Source organism: Telmatherina bonti (genome assembly GCF_933228915.1).
Source record: "Telmatherina bonti genome assembly, chromosome: 5".
In the NCBI taxonomy this organism is placed as follows: Eukaryota; Metazoa; Chordata; class Actinopteri; order Atheriniformes; family Telmatherinidae; genus Telmatherina; species Telmatherina bonti.
This window is the reverse complement of record NC_136623.1, coordinates 15,004,090-15,028,876: the sequence shown is the minus strand read 5'-3', so window position 1 is coordinate 15,028,876 and position 24,787 is coordinate 15,004,090. Positions and strand designations below refer to the sequence as shown.

General features: G+C 38.6%; 1 protein-coding gene across 1 annotated transcript in view; it reads right to left on the bottom strand.

The window, feature by feature from the left end:
• LOC306756299 (mannosyl-oligosaccharide 1,2-alpha-mannosidase IA) overlaps window positions 1–24,787 on the bottom strand; it is a gene marked incomplete at both ends in the record, with an annotated part of 194,272 nt that overhangs the window by 39,523 nt on the left and 129,962 nt on the right. The window contains one exon of the mRNA XM_079241025.1: window positions 15,866–15,946. Coding sequence (XP_079097151.1) covers window positions 15,866–15,946 — 81 coding nt within the window. The remainder of the gene's footprint in view (window positions 1–15,865; window positions 15,947–24,787) is intronic.

The window sequence follows — 24,787 nt, the reverse complement described above, 5'->3', positions numbered from 1 at the left end:
TTGTTACAACCAACTAACTAGTTAAAAATTAGAGGTTACGTGTCCTCTGTCAGCTGTCTTTATCCAAGCTCTTAGGATTGCAAAGACCAGGATGACTGGGAATCTATACCAGGATGTGCTGGTATGAATTACAGCAAATATACAGCAAGTTCAAACATCATGTACATGTGTGTTTTGCTGCGTGTGTTTGTACACCGTGCTTGTCTGAATTTGCTGAAGAGCTGAAAGAAGGTCTTGGAAGAAATTTCATTTTCTCAGATCAAAGTGGATCATCATAATCGCACACTAACCTGCCTTGCTTCGTAGACTCTGCTGCAGGCTTAACACTCAAAGGAAAGCTCCACATCCCAAACCCCCATTCTGCTCTACGTACAAACACATAATCCCATTTGTGCAGAGTTAAAATAACTGCTCAGCTCCACTCTCGTTCCTTTCAGTTTCACAGTGGAATTAAGAAGCATTGGGTAAGAACAACATCTCATAACCAGCAGCTCACACATTGTGCATTATAGCTTTCTGAAACGTTACACGCATCAGACCATGAAGCTTATTTAACATTTATTTGTGTCGCATAAAGTTGGCTAACAATAACTCACTCACAAAATAAATCTGTCACTCAGCTCAAACATGGCTTGTTTTTCAGGCCTGTAGCCAAGATGAGCTCATAAGGATACGTTTCTATGACTGCTTAAATTATTACACCATTATGAATACGAACAGTGTTTTCTCCTGCAAGAAAAAGCCATGGTCCTTTTCCCTTTCTCCACTGACATCACTGATGTGCTGCTGCATTTTCTCTGCCAGAATGTTAGTTTTCTTTCTCTATAAGCTCTTCAATTAGTCTTTTTTTCAGCTATACATAACACTCTTGCTGCAGTAATTGCACTCAGCCTGGGAGAGCTTTGGCACAGGCACAAATGAGTCCAAACCTCAGTAGAAGCCCCACTGAGAGGGGGTTGAAATTGTCTGTTTTGTTTTGCTGGTTTTTTTTTTCTCTTCTCTATATTCCCACCTACCTTTATTCACAAGTCCTGCCAGTCAGGGAGGATGTGACACAGGCCAAACAAATCAAATCCAGGGGATCATTAGGCTGCTCTTAATGATGTCAGCCTTGTGGCATCCAAGCCTTTTTGGGACTTTGCATGGCTCGCAGCCCTGGAGTCTTTATTTTACAAGCTTCAGCACTCTTCGATATCCACAAAGAGCCTATTTGTGTCTCTGAGGAGGCACCAAAGACATTTAAACAAGTATTCACTGCATACGTCAGATTGGAAAAGTTATTAGCTATGATGATTAGTTCAATCATCAGTCATTTGTTTTTGGATGTGTTGCAGCCATGGAAAAGAAAGAAGACTGATTTAGTAAAAGAGGCTCCATTATTGCCCCGATACATTATGCAGCTAAATTTAAGAGGTTAATAAGTTAGCTTTTGACCATCGACACTATCGATTCTGATGGCGGTGGCTGTAATCAATGCCTTCCTGGAAATGGAGAAATATGCGTGGTGGGACTGGTGGCTCAGTTGTTGCAGTCGAAACTTAGTAATGCACAGAGTAAACATTTCTTGTCCCCATTTAACCCCCCCCCCTCCACAAACGGAAACCCCAAAGGAGGTCAAGTTAATTCTACCACCATGCACCCCAATGTCTGTTTGAATGTTGCTGCATTCAGTTGAGCTTATCCGTCCACATGCTTATTTATTATAAGCAGTCACAATGCACAAGGTCAGGTATTCAGTGTTGGAACATACAGAGTCCAGTCAGGCATGGTTTGGTGAAAGGGTCTTGCTTATTGCTCTGCAAAGAATAAAAGTGAAAACATTGAAATTGGATTTTATAGCATTTATTTTTCAAGCCTTCCAACACAATGTAGCTCCTACTGCCAATAAGGTCTTTTGGATTCAAACAGCGCTGGCCATAAATGCTTTTTTATTCAAAACACAACCCTGCAGAATTGCTTTGGGTGGCTGCCTTTCCACACATGAGCTAGAGTGATAAACGTGTGCCTTTGTGAGTTTGTCATCATCTTCTGTGTATGTGTTTGTATTGTTTGTATACAAAACAATAACTATTCAGCGAGTAAGCACAGCACACTGTATGACTTCCCACATACCAGCGAGGTGGAGGAGGAGGACGACGAACAGGCAACAGGACAGACGCAGCTTCAAAGTAAACAAGCTGGAGAAGGGCAGCAACAACTGTTGACAGCTGAGTTGATCCAAAGTGGATTTGAGTCCAAAGGAAAACTTGAGATGCAGCATCACCACTGAAGCAGGATGACAACAGCATGAAAAATATTCCAGTTTGGTCCAGATGACTTCGTTTATCTAACTGACTTCCATTTAGCTGATTAATGTCACCCCAGCCTCCCCAGCAGTGCAACATTGCACAAGCTGCTGTGGCTTTTCAATTCCAGAAGTAATTGAGTGGTTTTATGAAGCTGCATTGGCCATTTATTAAGCACATAAAAAGCAGCACATTAATACGGAGACGGGTTAGAAAGTCTACATGCAGCAGTCAATTAGAAGATAAAGAAGGAATAAAATCTTCCCGTTCATGGCACGGTGAAACTCAGTTATTTTTCATCTTCACCAGAGGAGTCGCTACATATGTGGAGCAGCTCAGGTAAATCAGCGTTGTCGCTACAGATGACAGAAGGTTTGCATGTGGGAGCAGGAACCCTTCATCCCAACTGCTTATGCCACATTCATTATCATAATCCCAGAGAGGCAGCAGTTCTTCTGTTTCCTCATATGTAGCGTAATACAATTAGCTAATGGGTACCCTTGTAAGCTGATGACCAGAGAGGATGAATGGGTGTCAGGATAAGTCCTGCTGTGCCCTGCTCTTCCTCACTAACAAACAGCCCCATCCTGACTGAAGTATACCGATATGGCTGAAGTGCATGTCCTTCTGCTTGCTGTGAAGGTAATGGCCTCGCTGCTGCTGGGGCGTCCTTCAGCAGTCAATCAAAAAGACGTGTCCAGGGAGCGGTTCCTGAGAGCTGCAGCTTTTATATGCTGTCTGGGATAATAAACATGCAGCACTGTGCAAAAGTCTTGACCATCATTTTAATTTACTTCGATTCCAAACAGCCATACGTGTTTGTAATCATTTTAAAGTGAGGATATTCAGAGGAATAAAACTAATAAATGCTTCTTTAGGCACTTTGTTACTCAGAGCCTGTTGCAAAGACACGCATTTCCTCATTTTTTATACTGCTTCAGTGAAAATTGCCAAAAATCCTCATCCTCAACAATACTAACATGCTGAGTTTTAGCGGATACAAGGTGCCATCCAATAATCGTTTTAGCTCAGGAAAGTTCCAACTGAGTGAAATGACCAAGGAGTATCTAAGTGGCTGCTGCGATAAGAGCTGGTTGAATTTCTTAATTGCGACGGAAATGAGATTCAGTATTTCCTTTCTTATCTGCTTTCACGTAGAATTCACTGGACCATCCTTTATGAAAGCAAATGAGATAACGCCATCTTGCAATATTCAAAGCGACACTCAATTATTTTCATTTAGTCTAACTAATTGGGATTCATGTAGATAAAAATGAGAACAGGAGGGTGCCCATTCTCAGCTTTTCTTCTTATTTTCTTTGTTTTTCCTTTTTAAAATGACTAATTTTGATAATGGAGGGGAAGAAGCCCTTTTTTGTGTTGTTTACTTTCCTTTCTGACCACAACAATTGCACATATTTGTAAAATTCAAGAGCTCCAGACTGGAGCCAAAAGTATTGCAAATTAATGAGAAAGTAAATTTAAAGTTTTTGGAAGTTTAAATTGTTTTGCAAAACTGAATGAAAAACTTGACATCAGTAACTGAAGCTGATCAATAAATGGACTTTGACCACAGATAAGATGGGCATTTTGTGTCAATGCATATTGATATTACGAAGGCGTTTCAGTCACTTTTGAACTTAAACAATTACTGCAGAGAGGGTTCATCAAATTTTATGTGGCATGCATACAAATAAATAAATAAATTATAACATTACAGAAACTCAGGGCAAAGTAGGTAGTTAACTCCATCTTTGTACCAGTTGTAGTTTAACCATCACACCAGCGCTGCAGCCAGTCTAAGTGCAGGCTGATTCCTTTATTACCACAGCAACCTCAGGCTTTGTTCATCTTCCGCTTTTTTTTTTATTGAATTTAAGGCAAAGTGTTTAGTAAATTATGTCATTTTTTTAAATATCTTCTATGTTTATCATCATCTTTTAGCTGGCTTGAAGTACATTTGTAAATGTAAATTCCTATAAATGACAAAGTGCAGCTTAAGTTGTTGGAAATGCCATCATAGTAAACAGCACATGACAGTTGGAAAATCTGACTAATGGCTTATAAAAGTGAAGACAAGACATTATATATTTTTTAATTTGACACTGATGGCACCATGACATCAAAATGTAGCTCAAATTAGAAAATATATTTTCCAATTTTACATATTCTCTTAAATCACACAGAGCACTCCTCATCTAATCACTACACTGACATACTCAGCATCATCTGCACAATATATCAACTCCACCCTCTCTCCACCAGCAGCGGTGGCTAATCATTTATCCTGCATTCATTTCCTCATTTTACTTTGCATCTCAGCATTAAAAACAGAGAGCCAGTATGTGGGGGATGGGTTTGAGGGAAGGACTGTACCCCTCAGCTGGCAGGAGACTATATCCATGTCACTCCCAACAGGATGGCTGCAAATTGATCCTCTCAGTGCATATTCTGATATCAATGATCACTGGGCTGCTGAGGCTCAAATCTTTTCAGTTGGCTCCTTGCATACAGCTAGTAAGGGTGCAATCACATCGGGGTAGTCCGCTAGACTCTGTCCGATTGGGGACTCGGCTCAGTTGTAGGGAGGGGTGTATCCATCCGGACTGAGAGGCATTCATGCTGCATTTTGGTGAAACGAGCCCAACCATGCAAATAATATATCCCAGTTCTCACCAGAGATGGCGCTACACTGCTACTTGGTATAAGAGAGGACGAGACCCACAGGATGAAGAAAACTGTTAAGAGTTAAACAGGGTGCCTGAAACTATCACTGTTTTGAGTTTTTTATTTTGTCTTATGCAAGAATACTGCAGAAATACGAACAACATACGAGGCAGAAGACGATCGCTATGTATTTACCCACAATGCAACACTAAGCCAAGCCGCTTCCTGTATTTGGTCCACTAGTGACGGACAGAGATCTGCGTTTGTTGGCGGACCGAGTCCACTTCTCTGGTCAAAACCAGAATATCTTTGACGTGTTCATAGCTCCACAAACTTTTCCAAGTAAACGGACTAAAAAGGCTGATGGGAATGTGCCCTAACTGAAGAGTGTAGAGTGAAAAAGTAAAAACAAAATGAAAATCAGGTGGCAAATACATGTAATGCAGCAAAGCACAGGGCTGCAAATCTTAAAGAGAAATGCCAAAAATAGAGATAAACACCAAACAAATGAATAAAGATAGCTCCCTCAAGCAAGAAAAAAATACAAATAAAAGAAGGAAAAAGGTTATTGAACCAATGTGCTTCCACAAAGAATAACTTCAGACCACATTATGTCAGTGAATGAGTGGCACACAGTTCAAAGCAGAGTTAACCCAGCATGGGGCTGGTGCACATGGTCTGGTAGCTGACATTTGCGTGATAATGTGGCCAGAGGCAAATGGTGCAACTGCAGCACAGATACAAATGAGGCCAAAAGAGAATGAAATATTACTAAGAAGTGTTGTGTGTACTGCTACAAGTCGTGACTAAGCAAGTCACCTGCTTTCTGTTCTTTTTAAAGCCAAGTGCTTTGTAACACTGTCGATGTCACAAAGTGGAGCAGAAGCTCCATCAGAACTTCAAATAAATTTAACTTAAAGGACATATTTATCTCTACCATGTCAATATACTTTTAAAATTTGTATTAATAACTAGCACAGGGGATTGATCTGCTAGTTGTTCTTCACTACACACACACAATGAGCCTGCTTGTATGAAAATATTTATTGGACAAATCAAAATGAGATACATCACCAGGAGGGAATTCATTCGCTACCTGGACTGTGCTTAGAGGCATTTTAAAGCTAAAAGCAAAGCTGCAGCTTTTCATGGTGGCCAGTGTGTGTGTGTGTGTGTGTGTTTATTTTAAAGTCTTTACTTAAGCAAGAAAATACCACATTAAAGGGGTTTATTAGTTTTACTGTTTATTTTCTTTGTAAAACATTGCATATCACTGTGATCAAAGCTGCAGGAGTTGATAATCTTCCTAAATGAGTTTGTTTTACAGCTTTGCAGTACAGTTTAGTTGGGAGCAGTAAACTAAATCCTCAATTTCACTTTTTAACATTACTGTTTCGTTCAGCTCCAAAAGAGCAGGTTAACAAACTGTAAACTTGGATTTTTGACTCCATCTGTCATCCTTCTTCTGTCTTACTGCATCTCAAATATGCAGAAAACGTGATGAGATCAGTGTTTTAGTGTCCATTTCTGAATGGTAAATATTGTTTGTTTATTTATGATTATCTTATACTGGTGTGATCTCGCCATATTCAGTAAGAATAAGTCACTGCATTAATGTTGTCCATGATTTCAAGCATCTCCAAGTCACATTGGCCAACATCTCACAAACGGAGCACATGTTCATACAATTATTGTTCAATTAAGATAAAAATTAAGGGTGAGCTTGGCTCCTGTTTATTGCACAAGACCTCCACTTTAAATATTTAGCTAACAGTCTAAGGAGAGATCCTAAAAATTCAACTTTCAGGCTGCATTTAAGTTTTCCATAAGGTTTCTGAGGTTTCTCAAACTAAACATCAATTTGTCAGGATTGTGTTTTATTTACTGAACTACTGTAACTTTCAGATTTTTCAGATCTGTTCCATTTCCTTAATTTCATGTGTGCTGTTATCAGCCCACATTCAGCGGCCACATGATACACTGATTTGCATTGTTGTTAAAAGATCTTTCCATCTCAGGACAAGTTGATTCTGACTTAAACAAGCTGCATTCAAGAGTAACAGGATGTTTGTGGCAGTAGACCTCTTTTTGACTTGTGCAATGACAACCTCTGTGCCCTTCGAGTTGCGGATACTGCAGTACACATGTGCACCGCAGCAGGTGATATTAAGCACAAATCCCATTAATCCTCAACACCAAGGCAAGAAGGAAACCTCTGCTAAGCCACTCATTTCACTTCAGTGTAGGCACACTTACTGTTTTACACAAGATATAATCTGATTACTGAAAACATCCTTAAAACACCATCCATAACACACAGATACATATAATGATTTAATACTTATTAAAAATAGCGCTACATTAGTTTGATGCAATTTTCAAATATCAGCCTTTATTTTAATATAAAATGTAATTAAAGCAACAGTAAGCTGTTTGAGTTCAGCTGCTTCACGGCAGGAAATAAAGAAAAAGGAAAACAGGTGCATCTAATGTTACTCTGTTGTCATATTTTCTCTGCATGATTGGATTTGGTCAATATTTACCACATCCTGGTCATCCTCTCCAGCTGGGTGAAGGTCAGATCATTACGCCTATCCAAATTAATGACTCCTTTAATGGAAGCAGTGCACACTGCAGACTCACATGAGTTCTGCTTGACACAAAAAGTGCACTTTAATTTTCAAGGAGCTTAAAAGTTTTTGGGTTTTTTTTCTAACCACATCTTCCCTGCTGGTCAGCTGCCTACAGAAAAGAACAAAAGGATTAAAATAACTCATAATCAGATTATGCAAAAATAAAATCTAAGTTAAAAAAAAAAAAGCTTATATTATAAAACTATTATAAAACTATTATATGAGCTTATGACGCTTCAAATGACAGAAAAATTCCTTGTCTCACAGAATTTCAAAATTGTAAGTATTCTGCTGAGAGAAGTGTTTATATTGCCTATTTATGAGAGTGCGGGGGCCTCCTGTGCTTTGACCCAAAATAAAACCATATTTGGAGGCAGAACTGGGTCACCCAAATTAGAACGGAAGACAACATGGACTGGTGGAAAATAAATAAATAAAACAAACAAAGCAAACATGGAATTTTTCCATCAATTTACAAATGCAGATCATCTAAAATTTATGTACTTTTTTCCTCCAAAATAAAATTTTACAAATAAACCTCAAAGTCGGTAGAGAAAGGTTTATTTTAATGGGATGGAGGTTTAATTTGTGGCCCTTATAAACGATCTATATACATTTTCTGAATCTTTATAACGAGGTGGATTAAAGCCCAGGGTCCAAACACAATTGTGACTGTCCCAAAATAAAAGCAAGCTGAGAATGTAAGCATCTCTTCCCCCTTCTCCCAGAGGAAAACAACAACAGCATTTCATTTCTCAGAAAACATATGATTTGATATCAGCAGCTGTGTATAGTTTTGCATAAGATTTATTTTTAGAGCAAGAGCTTTGACCTTTATTTGCTGCTTGACAAGACGCTGCAGAGTGAAATAAGATAATGGAGCTGCTACGAGCGATTTCACCGCCTGACTCCTGATCTTTACCCGTCTGCACAACACAAATATATACACTTTCAGTTTATTCCTGACTTCCCTCACTGCTCATTTTCATCCCCCCTTTTTCCCCTCTTACTTCCCTCCCAATCTATTGTTTCTTCAACAAAAACACAAACCACTTAATTTAAACTATTCTGTAAACAGCAGAACCATCTCCACGGTTAATGGCGTTTACTCTGTTCATTTTACATCTCTAACCAGTGACAGACTTAGAAATCTGGAATCTGTTTTATGACTTTCTATGCATGTGACAAAAACTGTCAAAAACTGTTGGATCGGCATCTGTTTGTCATCACCTGCTACAAGTTAGACATTAAACAGAGTCGCCGCAGCAGCACACTCAATAAGTTGAGAAAAAACAGAGTCAAACTGTACCTGACTGATGGACTGTCACAAGCACTTTGATTCATCGCCATTTGTCATCAATCAATACTGTTTCTTTCCATCTGATGTGTGGGATAAACAGAAAACTGTTGTTTTTAACGAGTTTACAACTATTAATTCATGATGCATTGAAATTAAACAAGTGTCTGGTATAATCTTAGCTGTTAACATTCATGCGCAGAGGAGCGCACTGAGGAAAGAAACTGCATGTGACCGTGAGTCTGACGTGCTTTTAAAAGATGTAGTCAATTTTTAACCAGAATTTAATTAAATCAATTAATCAAGTATAAATGATTTATTAGTGAGCTCCTTGCATGTGAAAATCTCTCTTAAAACCACATTCTATGAGCCTTTTGCCTGAACATGCAGTTTGTAGTCTGAAATGTTGTTGGTTTACTCCTCCCTGGATTATTAATGTGAAATTATTACTTTGCAAACTGGCCGACTGTCAGGCCACACCTCCAGTTCGTTGCTGACTGGTTGGTCCTGGGTTTATGGGATGATTTATGGTCATTTTTAGGTGTCTGACTAATTTTTACCAATCTGTGTAGTTTGACGGTCAATTTCAAAGCTCATCCAGTTATTGCATGTCGGAAATACCATCCTTAAACCATATGAACCTCTACTGCACTCCCCTTTGAGAAGTTGTAAAACAGTATGTCGTTTTGTTCGAGCCGCTGTCAAGATGATCTTTATATTGTGAAATGACTTAAACCGGGACTTGGATTAAACAGTAACTGGGAGCCGGGCCAGTCTTAGATTACTGTTGAAGCTTGCCGATGTACTCATTTAGATTTTTTTGCATAATCTCATTATGAGTATGAATATGAGTTTTGGGCACTTAGCCTTCTGGTTTTGTTTTGCTTCTTCACCTAAAAAATGCCTCTTTCTGAACTGCGTTTGCTCCAGTTTAGTTCAGTTTATTGTAGCTGTTACAAATCCCATCTTTCCAGTTTGTTGGGTTTTTTTTTAGAACATTATACACTGTTTATTTTCTCAGCCAATAAAAAATATTTATATTTAAAACCATTAAACACCTTTGCTTCCACTATCTTGCAGCTTGATTGCAAAGTTAAATAATTAGTGTTAGCATGTTATTAGCTTGTACCGGGGAAAGCAGTTGCTCTGCTGGTTTCGGGAGTTTTATCTTCAGCAGTTTAAGGCAAATCGTGTTGGTCTACTGTACTTATGATGTACAGATGATCTAAAGTACCATACACACACACCTCTCCTGTCATTCTGACATTCAGACTCTTTTTCTTCCATCCTGCTTTTTTGTAATGCCTCCTCATGCACTCTCATGGTTTCTAATCAGCAAAACAATCCATTCCCTACATATTCTTCATCTTTCCTAATTACCCATGCTCCCTTTTCTTTGCCTCCTCTTGCAGATGAGAATATGAGCACACGTCTCTCTTCTGCTGCCTCCCTCTCTCCCTGCTGTCTCAGCTCAGCCCATGAGCAATTTTCACACAAGACTGATTGAATTCATTCTTTTTCTTTCACTGTTCTTGCTAAGGGAAGAGAATGAGGCAAAAACTTCCCATTGCCACACACATTTACATGCACGTAAATGGACACTGACAAATGAAACACGCAACGCACAGATGACTGCTAGTAGGGATGCAGTGGGCATGCAGGCAGTGAAGAAATTGAGGTCGAGTTGACATACAAACACACGTACACTTACTCTGATGAGGCAATGCATCAAATATGCAAGAACCTGGAACAACCTGAACATGTGTGTATGGAGACTAACACAAAGCTGCACACGCAGACTCAAACTGAGGAAGTGTTGTCATGATAACCAACGGGGACATGTTTGAGGCGGGATTACAAAACATATTGTGTTTGATATTAAAAATGTTGATGGTTCTTCAGATAAATCAACCAACTCTTATCGTGTGTGTGTGTGTGTGTGTGTGTGTGTGTGTGTGTGTGTGTGTGTGTGTGTGTGTGTGTGTGTGTGTGTGTGTGTGTGCATTGCCATACAGTGAACTGAAGATATCCAATAAAGCCTGAAGGAAAGAGGTTGGCCTTTGATGTTTCACTGGAAGTGCTGGGATATTGCACATTTAATGATAGTGATTACCAGCAGAAAACCAGCAAGGTATCATAAACAAGATTTAAGGTCCAGTGAAAACACAGTTTAGTGAAAGTTATGGCGATGAGTTACTGGCAGAAATCTCAGTGTACTACTGTCCTGAGTAAATCATGCATCGAGCTGGATTACAACTGAAATAAACCTGGGATCCTATCATACACAACTTGTGGAAGCATCCTGGCCATTTTCTGACTTTTCAAAGACGAAATAGTTCATCCTAAACAATCTAAAGAGAAAACGGTAATGATGAACATTGTTGCATCCCTGTCTCAGAGATCAACTGACAAAGATGGACACACTTCAGTTGGACACATATCTGCCACATGTGGTAATTGCCATTTCTGTCTGAGCCATTTGGCGCTGCCAGGAGTGTGTGATGGTGGATGATGAAAGAGTGGGATAGCAGCAGCCGGACTCCTTTGAACAAGACATTTAATGTGGGGACTGTTTCCATAAAGACCAAACACGAGCCTTCTGAGGCTCAGAGAAAACACACATTAAAAGTATGTCCCACAGGATCAAAACAACAGGAGGTTATTAATGGTCAGGTGCTTCTGCAGTCCTGCTCTGAGCACCTCTCCAGCAAACTGTTCCCCCCACAAGGGGCCATAATCATCTCCCGTTCCCCAGCAATCATTTACAGAGGCACCAGCTGCCCAATATCCTCTGGTCAAACGGGATCCACAATCTCGTAATAGTCTCCTGCACAATGTCTCAGCTGATTTAGGTCTCTGAAGCAGCGACAGACCTTCAATCTGTTGGTTTTATCATCCGAATGGAACAGCAGACTGCTGGGAGAAGTCTAATGGGGAGGTGGGGGTGGCTAAGGTAGCTCCGGTAGCTATAAATCTTAATGTCAGTAACCCTTCACAGAAAGCGTTAGTAAGCGATTTGATGATTTCTTCCTAAGTATAAAGAACATTGTCAGAAAAGTAACAAGAGTAAGGATGGAAGATGCAAACAATGTTTAAGTCCAAGAGCAAATGACGTAAAGTCAAGTTGTTCAGTAAAGAGAAAAAAAAAAGGGAAAATACGTCTCTTCCACTAACTGGAAAAACATATCGGAATAAATGATGGAAAATGGAACAGTGGGATCTCTCTTTTTAACCAACCTGCTTAGCACTCATGAAGGGGTCTCTTCTTGTGTGTGATATGATGAGATGAAGGTAAACTTTTGAGGAACGGTCTTCCCTCACACGCAATGGAATCCATTAATACATATTTCCATAGATGAGTGAATAAAATAGAATATCTTCTGCATAGTTTTAATGGCAAGCAAATAGGGAATAATAGATCCAACAGTATATTCAGCTTCAGTAATGTATTCATATTTCACTCATCCAGCAGCACTGGGCAAGTTTTACGCTGCTCTCACCTCAACTGGCATGCCCAGCAAATCAATGTCCATTAAAGTGACTGAGTATTCATATGTCACTGCATTTTCTTTCCATTAACTCTGCTGCTGCTCAGATCTCAGCCCGTCCCACTGACTGTTGTGTCCAAACCAGTACAGCTGCAGTGTATGATATGTGTACGCTCCAGGAGGCTGCTACAGGCAGATGCTCATTATGGTGACACATTGACCTCCGGTGACTTCACAATATCCTGATAATGAACTGGAACACTTGGGCTGTGTGCTTGTCAGAGGCAATTTTAAGCCATTATTTATCCAGCCAAGGCTCTCACACACAGCATTCATACTTCTTTTCTGGCAAGGCCAGGCTCAATACTCATAAAGTTTCACAGCTTCACACCTGGATGCTGTCCATTGTAACCACAGGCTGTAACACCGAGCAGCTTCTCTCCAACAACTGTGCTTCTTCAAGGACAAATTCGCTCTGCCTCCTAAATTTGACCACAGTAGTTAAGTTAGGTTCTCCTAGCAACAGCACTGATTTAACACATCAGAATGCAAATGTAGGCAACAAATACTTAAGCTTGGTAATTTTTTTATATTAGAATCTTGGTTTTGTCACAGTAAAATAAAGTCAACATATGCAAAGCTTTCCTAAAAGTCATATTTACTATGCAATCAAGTTATTTATCGGTGCTCCATTCTAATCTTGAAAATGCATGAACTTAAAAGCATGTGTTCAAATGACTTAAAAAGCACAAATGATGAATATATTGAAAGTATTGCTCCATGATAAATTGCTCAAGAGCTTTCATGTTGGTACTCAGAGGCAGTCAGGGCCTGTGAATTATAAAAGGTCCCTCACAAAGGGAAAGGTTCACTGGTGTATCAGAACTGAGCTAGAAAGCGCATTATTAAGTCATCTAGGAACAAACAGCTGAGAAATGCACAATTTGCATGTAACACATAAGAATTTGGTGTTTACCAGTGCTTCACTGAAGAGCACCCCACCTGAAAACAAAAGGTCAAGTTAATTTTAGTCGTTAATGTTAGGGGTCATTTAAGGTTACCTTTCCTTCAGAACAGCGTTATAATTAATCTTTTTGTTAAAAAAAAAATGTTTATAAGTTATTGGTCTTATTTACATGATGGCATGTCATTTCTCTCATTTTTACATTGTCTCTGTATGTAAGACCAGAGTTCTGCCCCGATGAACAAACAGATGCAAACACAGGTGAGCACACCTCCAGCAGCAGATGGAAAGTGTATGAAGAAAAATAAGAGGCGTCAAACCCCTGAAAAGCAGAGACAAATATTTTTTTTTTTTAAACTCTCCCAGGGTGAAGAAGATGGAAACAGTCACTTTCCCGAGAGTATCAGCTAAAGTAGTTCTCTGCTCTGCAGTTGTGCAAAGAACTTCATGTTCATTGTGGGAACACACAACAGCTAAACACAACACACACCGACACACAGCACATCGCTAAACATGAATCTGCTCAGCAGCAGCTCATTTCCGAGGCATATTAAAACTTAAAATCAATCCTGTTGTTTGTAGGTTTTCTTGATGTATTATCTGAGGTCTTTACAGAAAAACTGTCCACCATGATGTTTAAATTATTGCCATCATCACATATCTCACATTCATATTTTATGATGCAGGATACCTGTGAGAACATGATTCAACAGTGCGTATACCATGGTCAGTGATAATTCTAATGAAAACTGCCGTGCATTATTTTTGTATATACACACACATAGTTCGGCAAGTTAAATCAATGTTACATCACTCCGTTACAGGGCGTCACCATAGCAATGCATTTATCAACTGATGCAGATCAGCTGACTTTTGACAGGTGAACAACAGAAACGCGCTGTAACTTGACAGCAGTTGTTGGGCATAAAAAGTACATAGAGGACAACATGAAAAAGTTCCTATACTTTACCTTAAGTGTTGTAAAAAAAAGAAATAAAAATTTGTTATTAACTGTGTACTGTGTGGGACCATAGTATAAGCAGAACAAACAACTCGGATCTGTGCATTAGACGGTTATGATGCACTTCGCATTGCGCATTGTGGTGTTCTAGACTCGCCGTCATGCTTTAAAACCGTATAATGCACGACTTCTTGTTGTTCAATACTTACTTATTTCAAGGTTGTCAAGATCTCCATCCAGTTCAGAAATACTTAGTAACATAGAATTTTACCACCAAGTGTAATTAAACACAAGGAGGATGCATTATTCTCCAATATAATCTCTCGATTAATCTTTTCATCCAATTCCTACAAATCTGTAGATGTAGGCAAACACTTTACCAGGGGCGTCAAACTCCAGTCCTCAAAGACTGGCATCTGGCAGAAATGTGTTTTTTTCCTTCAACAACACGCCTGATTTAAATCAAATGGATCCAACAGCTGAGGGCTGGACAATACGACCAAACTTTCACACCACAATATAGCTCATTTTATCTCCCTATAATGACATAAAATTGTTTGTGTAATTTTGTGTCAGTTATTTGTCAGATGTGCTTGGCAACAACAGCAATGATCTCCTTCCATCTATGGCCGAATGACGTTTCACAGCGCAAAAATCTGTTGCAGCGTTTGCGGCTGGAGTTTATCATGAGCGCTTTCGCCACCACTTGGTGCTGCTTTTGTGGCTTTTGCTTGTTGACTCTATTCTGTATTCTTTATCCTGAGTCTTGCGCAGGTGATAAAATGAGTTTGTTGTGTCGGAGTCCATTGTTGGGACTGAGCTAGTCTGTTGTCGGTTCCATGTCAGTCTTTTTATGTCCAAACTGCATCCATGCGACAGAAATTTCCCCTCTTTTAGGAAGAAGCTCATCAGTTTAGGTTGGCTGGTCATCTTTTAGTGAATTATCCTGCTCTGAAACACGTCTGCTACCGTCTTCCTCCATGTTTGTTTATGTATTGCAGCATGCATACCACACGTCTTAACATAAAATACTGCAGTATTACCCTTATAATGGGGTAAACGATAGAGCCTTATATTAAATGATCGACATTTTCTATCATCCAAACTATATTGTCATATTGCCAAGCCCTACAACAGCTTTTTGTCAACCTATTTACTCATTTCGGCCAGGTGTGTTGGAGCGTGGAGATAAAAAAAAAAACAAAAAAAAAAAAACTGCAGGATATTGGCCCTTGAGGACTTTAGTTTGAGCTGTGCACTATAAACTATATTTGTTAAATGGGATGAGTGGATCTGATAAAGAACTGTAAAAACTGCTCCTGCTCATATGCCAGCAGTTTCTTAAATAACTTAGCCTCACCTGTAAATTAAAAGAAAAATCCACATGGAAATGCTTAAATGGTTCAAGATCATTTCATGGCATCACCGAGGTGACACATAGGTTCACGCAAACACACTGCTGTCACACTCATGCAGCCTGTTCATCATTCAGACTGCAGGGCTGGTTGGAGATAAAGGAAGCAGCAGATCTCACCAGAGTACAAGCGTAACAGACAACTATTAATCTTACCTCATCACCTGTCAGGTAGTACGCTGCGAGCAAGCCGCCGACGTAACGGATGTTCACCTCAAAGAGCGATGCTTCGCCGTTCTGTTGAACCAAAAGAAAGAGATCAAATTGTCAAATGTCATATTCAGCCAAAGCTGCAGTCAGGGCTGAAGCAATGGCATGTAGAAGGAAAAAAAAAAATAGAAAACACTGCAGATATGAGTTATTTATTTCACTCCACTCCTGGTGTTATTGGTTTGGGAAACTGCAGTCCAGATGTGTAGATAAATATTTCACACAGCACGCCGTAAAGTCTCTGAGTTGCATGACATTGTGAGGGATATTTATTACTTCCAGGTGTGCCGATTTGCATTGCATGATTGTTTTATATCTCTTAAATATGTATCAGGTGTTGGAATGCATCTTCAATAAGCCTACTGAAATAAAATTCCTTTTAGTTTCAGATGCCTACTTTTCAGTAGAAATTTCTGTTACAAGGACAGAGCATTTCTGAGTAGCAAGTCCATTAAGGACCCTTGTTTCAGGACAGATAATGACCACCCATAACTCACTCCTTTTTCTGTTGGACATGTAAAACCACAACCAATGTCTCACCCAATGGGCTTTATGGTTTTTTGTTATGTCTGTTCCGGTCAAACACTTCTCCCTTTTTCTTTGGTTTACATTTTTCAAACAAACCCTTTGTATCTTCAGGAAAGGGAAGTGTTTTCCCTGTCAGCTGTGGATCTAATCATCCTCTCCTCCTTCCTCTCCTCATCACCACACCTTCTGCACCTGGTCTCTGGTTCGCTGCCCTCTGGACCAGTTGCTGCTGTTCCCTCATTCCAGGGATAAAAAGTGTGGCACAGTTCAGCAGCAGCTGTGTTCCTTTGTCAGATAGCTTGCCCACTCTGTAGAGACCCTGCTTGGTTATTTGTGAATCAACTGTCAGTTGGAAATTGTTGGATTATGTGTGATTTTTTTTTTGCAACATTATTAGTCAGCAGAGCTGCTTCCAGTTCTGTTTGTATTTAGTGCAGTCAGCCAGGTTCAGATTCTTTGTGCTGAATTAGCTCATTTCCATTTTATCCCTATTTTATTTTTCTATTTGATTTGAGCAGCCATATCCACTCATGCCTCCTGTTTGTTTGAACTCCACCTGCCATTTCAGGAAATAAACGTCCTGCTATTATGTTACTTCCTTTTCTCCGAGCCGGGTCGGAACTATATACTTATGTATCATATTGTTTTAAAGAAATAAAAAACTTAGATTTCAAGTATTTGAATACCTATATGAGTCAATTAACCTTTAAATCCTCCCTTTTAAATTCCACAGAAACTGAAACTTAAGACCTTTGACTACACCTGTCGAGAGAAGAAAAAAATAATTTCTCACAAAAAATGTTTTTGTATTCTGTCCTATTTAGGGGGACTTACCTGAAGCTTAAAAGCTTGGACAATAGTTGTAAAGAAATCCCTCTCAGTTGGGTCAATAACTTAGTTAAATTGCAGCCAACAGTTTATGAAACCATCACTCCTGATAGATCTGATTTTTTTTTTAACTAAGCAAACTAAACTCGACCCCTATGACAAGCACAGATGTTTTGGATGAAAGAAAAAAAGAAATTAGACAATTATCACACATTAAGACATTGCTTTTTTCTTACCAGAATATTCCTCCTTCCCAAACTTGATTGCTCAGTTGGTATCAAAGCTTTTTAACAACTGCTTGTATGGTGTTTGATGGACTCGTTGCTCACTGTGGTAATACAACTGCTGATCTTCAGGAAGTCTCTCTAACTTCCATGTTCCTTCTCTCTCTTTGTAAGCTTATTATGAGGCAAATTACCTTGCTATAAAAAAATTCCTCAAGAGCCAGGCACACTTCAGAGCCAAAGCCATGCAGTCACATTCCCTAGTGTTTTGTCTGCTCATTTGTCTGGGTCTCCTACAACTGTAGAGAGATATTGATAAAGGGAAATTAAAGCTGAAAGCTGCTGTGCTATCTAAAAAAATCTTAAACAGAAAAATGTAGGTTTCATTTATAATAGCTTAGAGATTTATTTACTTTACCTGCTAGGAGATGCTGAGATTTATAAGTTTATAAGTTTAAAAAAAAATGACAATTATCATTTATGAATTCTCTATTGTCCAGTTCTGAGGAAATAGCATGCTGAATAACCTTTTCCACCCATTTTTATATTTTTTTAGTCACAACCCTTGGTTTTGGGCATTATTTTAAATTATATATTATATAAAAATAAATACTCAAGTGTAAATAAACAGACACCTCAATCTACTGAACGCCAAACAGGGAGAGACAATATGACATTGATTCCTTGTTGGTCATTAGGACATATACACTACATTGCCATTTCAACATGACACACACGGTATAGTGCATTTCCTTTTAGAGATGAAATATGAAATTACAGGTAACACCACATGCGTCTCGATATGTCACCATAATTACTACCTCTCGTGCTAGCTGGGGGTTGAGGCAGAATGGTGCTCATTGACTTGAAGACGCATTGAGAAGGAAATTGCTATCTCAAGTGTGGATAAGAAGGAAACTGTAATTGGGTGGCAGAAAAGGCAATTTGCTCCAATTTGAAGCGTATGATCTAGACTGGGAGTTGGTGACAACTGTTCAGCTGCTATCATTTACCTCTTTAGAAATATGTACTTAAACTATTTAAACACTTTAGAATAATTTTATAAATAAGGATTGATATAAATAAAACAGTTGCTTGAGTAATAGTATGTAGCAACAGTTTACGACAATGCATAGTTGCTGCATATCTTTACAGCTATTGATTCTTGCTGACAGTTAAAGAAAATATCAATACCACTCATTATTTATGTGAAGCTGCAGGCGGCAGCTGAACTGAACACAAAGACAATTTTCACACTTTTCATTCTCACTGAACAAAGCTGACACGCTGTAATTACCCATCTTAGAGTTGACTTTCATGGGTCTTCTCATGTAACATCCAACACGCATGAGATCAAAAGTATTTTGCCACTGTCATGTTTTATCTAACTCTGATTCACACAACGGCAGAGGCTGTGAATCCTGAGACAAAGCTCCACCGCCTCTGGCAGGACAGCTGAGCAGTCTTGCCCATCCAGAAATGAGTAGCCCATTCAGTAATGGCACTTCAATGGCAGTGATTAGGAATGGAGTGTCTATTTATCATTGGTGATCATGGCTCTCAGCAAGACAGACAAGCAGTACAGGAAGAGGGGACAAGTAACGCTGACAAAGGTTTTAGTCACTGAGACTTCCACCTCTCAGTGCAGCCTCAATAAATCACCAAGCAACACTGGTTTTATCCCAATCTGAAGATAATATGATGCGCATTTAGAAATAAAACCTACAAGCTGGCACAATGTATCCTCAAATAGCTTTTGTTTCCATGACAACCAGTTGTGTTAAACTGGACCGTCTAATCCACAACAAGTAAACTTAGATAGATTCAATTGTCAAATCAGAGCAAGAAGTCAAGAAAAACAACAATAATGTCACAGTCCTGTGATACAGGCATTAACACTTAGCCTTGGCTAAAATGCTGTTGTAGTCTGTGACATCATTCATGAAACATACGTGTCCTTCTCATAAATATGCTTTTTTACAACATGCCATTGAACAAACACATCCAGCTGAGATGGGCGAATTTAGGGAGGTACCATCCCCCTTTTTCTTCACACAAAAAAGTAAATTCAGGGTGAAATATTAAGATTTTTTTCTGTGATAAACTTTTTCAATACTTATGATTAAACATATTTTCATCCATTTGATATCTAAATAATGACACGATGGGACACCAACATGTCCATCCCAAATTAAGTAGTTTAGTTGATCTACTGAGCTCAGTTTAGGAGTCCTGCTTTTTCTGGAAGCATGTGAACACATGGTGCACCAAGCGTTATTGCTCTAAGGCAAGCAAGCACGACAAAACAAATCTGTATCCAAGACCTCTCGTTTTTGGTGGTGGTGTTTCTGTTCATGATGCTCAAACCGAGGATCTGATGACAAGAAAACACAAGTCTGTCGAAAGGAAAGATAAAAGCTCTCACCACCGTCTCCACCGAGATGAAACCTCCCTGCAATGTCTTTGTGTAGCTCTTCTTAAAGTGTTGCAATGAAGGTGAAAGAACAGAATTGCTCAGCGATTGCTCAGCACAAAAAACAAATATGCAGTGCAGTAGAAAAATACAAGCAACTCACAGCTTACTTGCACAAACATAAAATATGAATTTTCTTCAATGCCTGAGAAGAGAAGGCAGAATCTATAAGAAATACTCACCTGGGATTTAATTATACATATATTATATGCCCCTCATCTCCCTTATGTTTGAAGCGGGAAAGAACTTAAAGAACAATCGACAAAGGCAACTGGAAACTACTTTTAACAATACCCCAAAGTATTTAAAATATGCAGAACATTAAATGAAAAATTAGCATTTTAATTGCTCAACATAATGTAATTGTTGTGCAGGAGGAGCAATGGCAGAATGGAAAATTGATTAATGAGGGTAATGACTCATTGGGTACACTGCTGTCTAAGCTTTAGATGCTCTGCTTCACCAGCGCCATGCAATGTTGCTGACTATTTTCGCTGTCTGATGAGTATCCTAAAGTCATGGCAAAGATTGGCATCACAGTCAGCCCAGATTTTCCTGGGACAAGAGCCTCACTGGCACAGCAGGCGGCAGTGCCATGCTGTGCCAAAGCGCTGACTAGACTGTTGCCCAGTGAGGTGTCATGCTCAGACATTAATGCAATGATTTACAGCTTATAAAAAGGCATTATTGTCACTGGGCAGATGACTCTCAGTATTGCCACCATGCAGGTTTCCAAAAGCTCTCAGTTCACTGCAAAATTAGACCAAATTGACAAAAATACGAAGATCCAATGAGCCAAGCATGGAAATTAAGCAGATAACTGCCTCTCATACAAGAGCTAGTGATTCATACTTACTTGCTGTGATTCAACTTAACACTGCTCATTAACATGGAGAAATCATGAACAGGACCAATGTGATCCTGTTACACTAATCTCTGTCCATGTAGCAGAGCCTACTGCTACCCAACAGCTGCTGCCACTGCTCCCAGGACTGTTCCTCTCCAACCAGATTTAGGTAACTTAATCCTGATCAGTGTTGAGAGAACAGTCTAGCATCAATAAACTAGCAGGAGCTATGTATGTGCTAGCTCCAAATTATCTGTGGCTGCAACAGACAACCCCTTGCATAATGAAATACTGAAAAATACAGTAATTTTCTTCCTCAAGTCAAAATAGCAATTTCTACACACTGGTTTTATGATATAAGTGCCAAAAGTATGCTGTTATCTGGCTCAGGGGTAGACAACTCAAGGGAAGCGTTTCGAGTTTCCCTGCTGCAACACACCTGACACACATCAATGGGTAATCAGCAGACTTGTGCAGGATGATGTCAAGCTCTGCACAAGTCTGCTAATTAAGTCTAATGTGTGTCAGGCATGTTGCTGCGGGGAAACTCCCAGTTTTCAATTTAAAAGTTCAAAGTTTTCAATTTGTGTTTGGGAATCATATACCTGAGGAATTTGTCAGCTGCAAAACACATTGTATGGGTAACTTACACATCTCTGAAGGCCACAGATTTTGGAGCAACATGTGCTTCCATCCAATCAACACTTTTTTTTTTTCTTTTTTTTTTTTTTAAAGTTGTCCTTGCCTCTTTCAGCAAGACAATGCCAAGCGACAATTTGCATGTTTTACAACAGGTTGGTTTAGTAGTAAAAGAGTGCAGGTACTAGACATGGCTATCAGTCCACAGTCCAGACTTGTGTCCCATTGAAGATGGGTCATTCAATTCAAACATGACAACCAAGACCCATGATTGTTAAGAAACTGAATTTGTACATCAAGCAGGAATTGGAACAAATTCCACCTAAAAAGCTTAAAAAATTAGTGTGTTCTTTTAAGTGTTGTGGAAAGGAAAAGGGATGCCCCTGTCCCAGCTTTCTTGAAACATGTTGCAAACATCAAATGAAAAGTAAGTAAATATTTGCAAACAAAATAATACATATGATAAGTTTGAACATGAAATATGTTGTCTTTGTAATGTATCCAGTTGAATGTAGGTTGAAATGGATTTACAAATCATTCTAGTTTGTTTTATCTACATTTTACACATTTCAGCTTCATTGGAATTGAGGTTGTATATAATACTAACAGTCAATGGATTTTCTAAAGCTGTGGTTTATGGTGATGGTGATGATGATGGTGTGATTGACAATGATTGTGGTGAGCTGATGATAATGATGATGTATACCTGTTGATGTCTGTATGATGTATACCTCACCACATAAATTCCATTGCTGATATCTATTCTAGCTTCTTCCGTTTCCATTTAATTTCTTTCATTTTTTTAAAAATTCATTTTATTGTATTTAGTGTTTCTGTTGCACCTTGTTGTAATGCTTTAAATATTTTATGTAAAGCACAGTTTTTTTTTTTAAAAAACACTGTTTTTTGAGGTCTTCCTTCACTGCTTCCATAGCTTTTCTGGATCTATGTCATGTATTATTCCTGCTCAGTTCTCTTGTTGTTACTAACAACATTGGTTACCAGTGTAAAGACAAGTAACTGATCACTTACATCCGTCATCAATATTCCACTAGTCACATTTTCTTTTTCTAAGTTTGTGAAAACGTTATCAATACTAGTTGCACTTTGCACCCTTATTTTGATGGCTTTGTTATTAAAGGAATTAAATTTAAACTATAAATCGCGCTTATAAAATCACTAAATGACCTCAATCTGTCTGGATTTTCAAGGTCAATATTAAAATTTCCATACATACTCATTCATTTTGTCAAATATCTCAACCAATTTATCAGTAAACACAAATAATGATCATATTTTTAACATTTTCAAAACTTATTTCAACAGTGATCATCTCCATAATATCATTTAAGGTAGTCGACATTTCATCCACAACCATCCACAACAAAACAACCCCCCCAATATTTTTCCTATGTAGATAGTACATCTCATATCCCTCCATCTGTACATCACTCACACTATCATCTTTTAACCAAGTTTGTTACCACTAGTACACTAAACCTTTTCTTTAATATTTTTAAAATTCTCTTTCATCTTCGATAAATTGCTGTTTAAACTTCTAATGTTGATATGGATGATTAATAAATGGCTTATCATCATGTCATTGAGTTGCTTCTCTGTATAATACTCACAGTTTTGTAAACCCGGTTTGAAAACATCACTTATAATTTCTTTGTCACAGATCTTATAGCCAGACTCCTCCATACCATTTTTAGAAGTGTGCATGACATCAAAAATACAGTTGTGACATTGTGATCATATTGTTTAAATTTTACCTAAGGAATAACTAGTTCTTGATTTCTTATTGTGCTGACTAGCTTTTCATCCCCTTTGATGTTCTAAAAATGATCAACTTCAGCAATTCAGTGTATATGGCGGGTGGTTTATATGTGACTGATTGGTGTTACTCAATGATGATCTCCTTCTGACTCCCCAATGGACATCATTCTAGCATATTAACGTGTTCCAAGAGACTGACGTTTCAGTTTCATTTTATTGCTTATTGCAGTGTTGTATTGAACCCACACTAATAAAATAAACTATTATACTAATCAGAGTGGCTTATGCTGCCTCATGATCGAGGCTTATTTTATCTTTCATCAATGTGTTCTTACTTTCTGACATGTTTTTTAATAGAAGAATTTGAATTTAAAAGGGTTTTGTTTGGATTTTCGAAAGCATTTTAAATGACAAAAATTAGACTGTAATGGTTATCTGCTGCAATACATCAAGTTGACTGCTGCACTCATGGTATATTCCCATGATGTATTTTTATAGACTCAGGGAAGCCTCAGTGAATACCTAATCCCATTTTAGACCAATAGAGCATGATTAAACGGCCCAAGCAGAGATGGATTAATAAACTATCGACTCAAGTTGGAATCCTATCACATATAATTTGCATTTTATTTCTTCTTGAGCAGATATCCTTTAAAACCCAGTCGCCAGTAAGCGTATAACATCTCCCCAAACATCACCAAGTGGGTGCATAGAGAGAGCGACTGTATTAAAATATAAAAATCCACTAAATGCATTAACTTGTATAGTAATAGTCTGGTGAATAATTAAACAGATGCTGCCAGAGTGATAAATTATAACCAATCCCATTGCATCCCACTATTTCACTGGATACTTACCTTATATACATCTGCTGATGGCCACACAGATGCAACATATATATATATATATATATATATATATATATATATATATATATATATATATATATATATATATGCAGAATCATAGTAAGAAGCATTGCATGCACTGTTTTCTCACTCCTGGGGGATGCAGCAGCCCCCAACAATGTGTCCTGTATGGTAATGTGCCCCCTCATGGGACTTTGCTGTGCACTCACTCTGCTGTTATTATTCACGCCGCTGCATTCCTCTCTCCTTCTTCTTAGCTCTGTGTGCAACTGTCTGCCTCTGTGTCTCATCATATACCTCCCACTATATCCTATACCACTGACTGAGCAGCATCCTTCTTTTTTACTCAGGAGGCTCTTTGCTCCCAAACCGCCAATAAAAAGAAGTCACTGGAGCTTTCCACTGATGTAGTTGAGGTCATCAACTGAGCTAAGTAATGCTTACATTTAAAACACAAGTTTCAAACTTTACTTTTATAAATTGGTAGATGTACCTAAATATTCTTTGTTTTTGTTGCAGTTTTCTCTTCAGACATTGAAGCAGATCCTTCGGGCGTCTTAGCAATACATGCAGTCCAATGCAGCAGAAATCCTCATTTCAACAGCTTAAAGTGCATTTACTCCGACCATTTTTTTTTTTTTAAAATTTAAAACAAAGTCTTTTTTATTTGTTTATTTATTT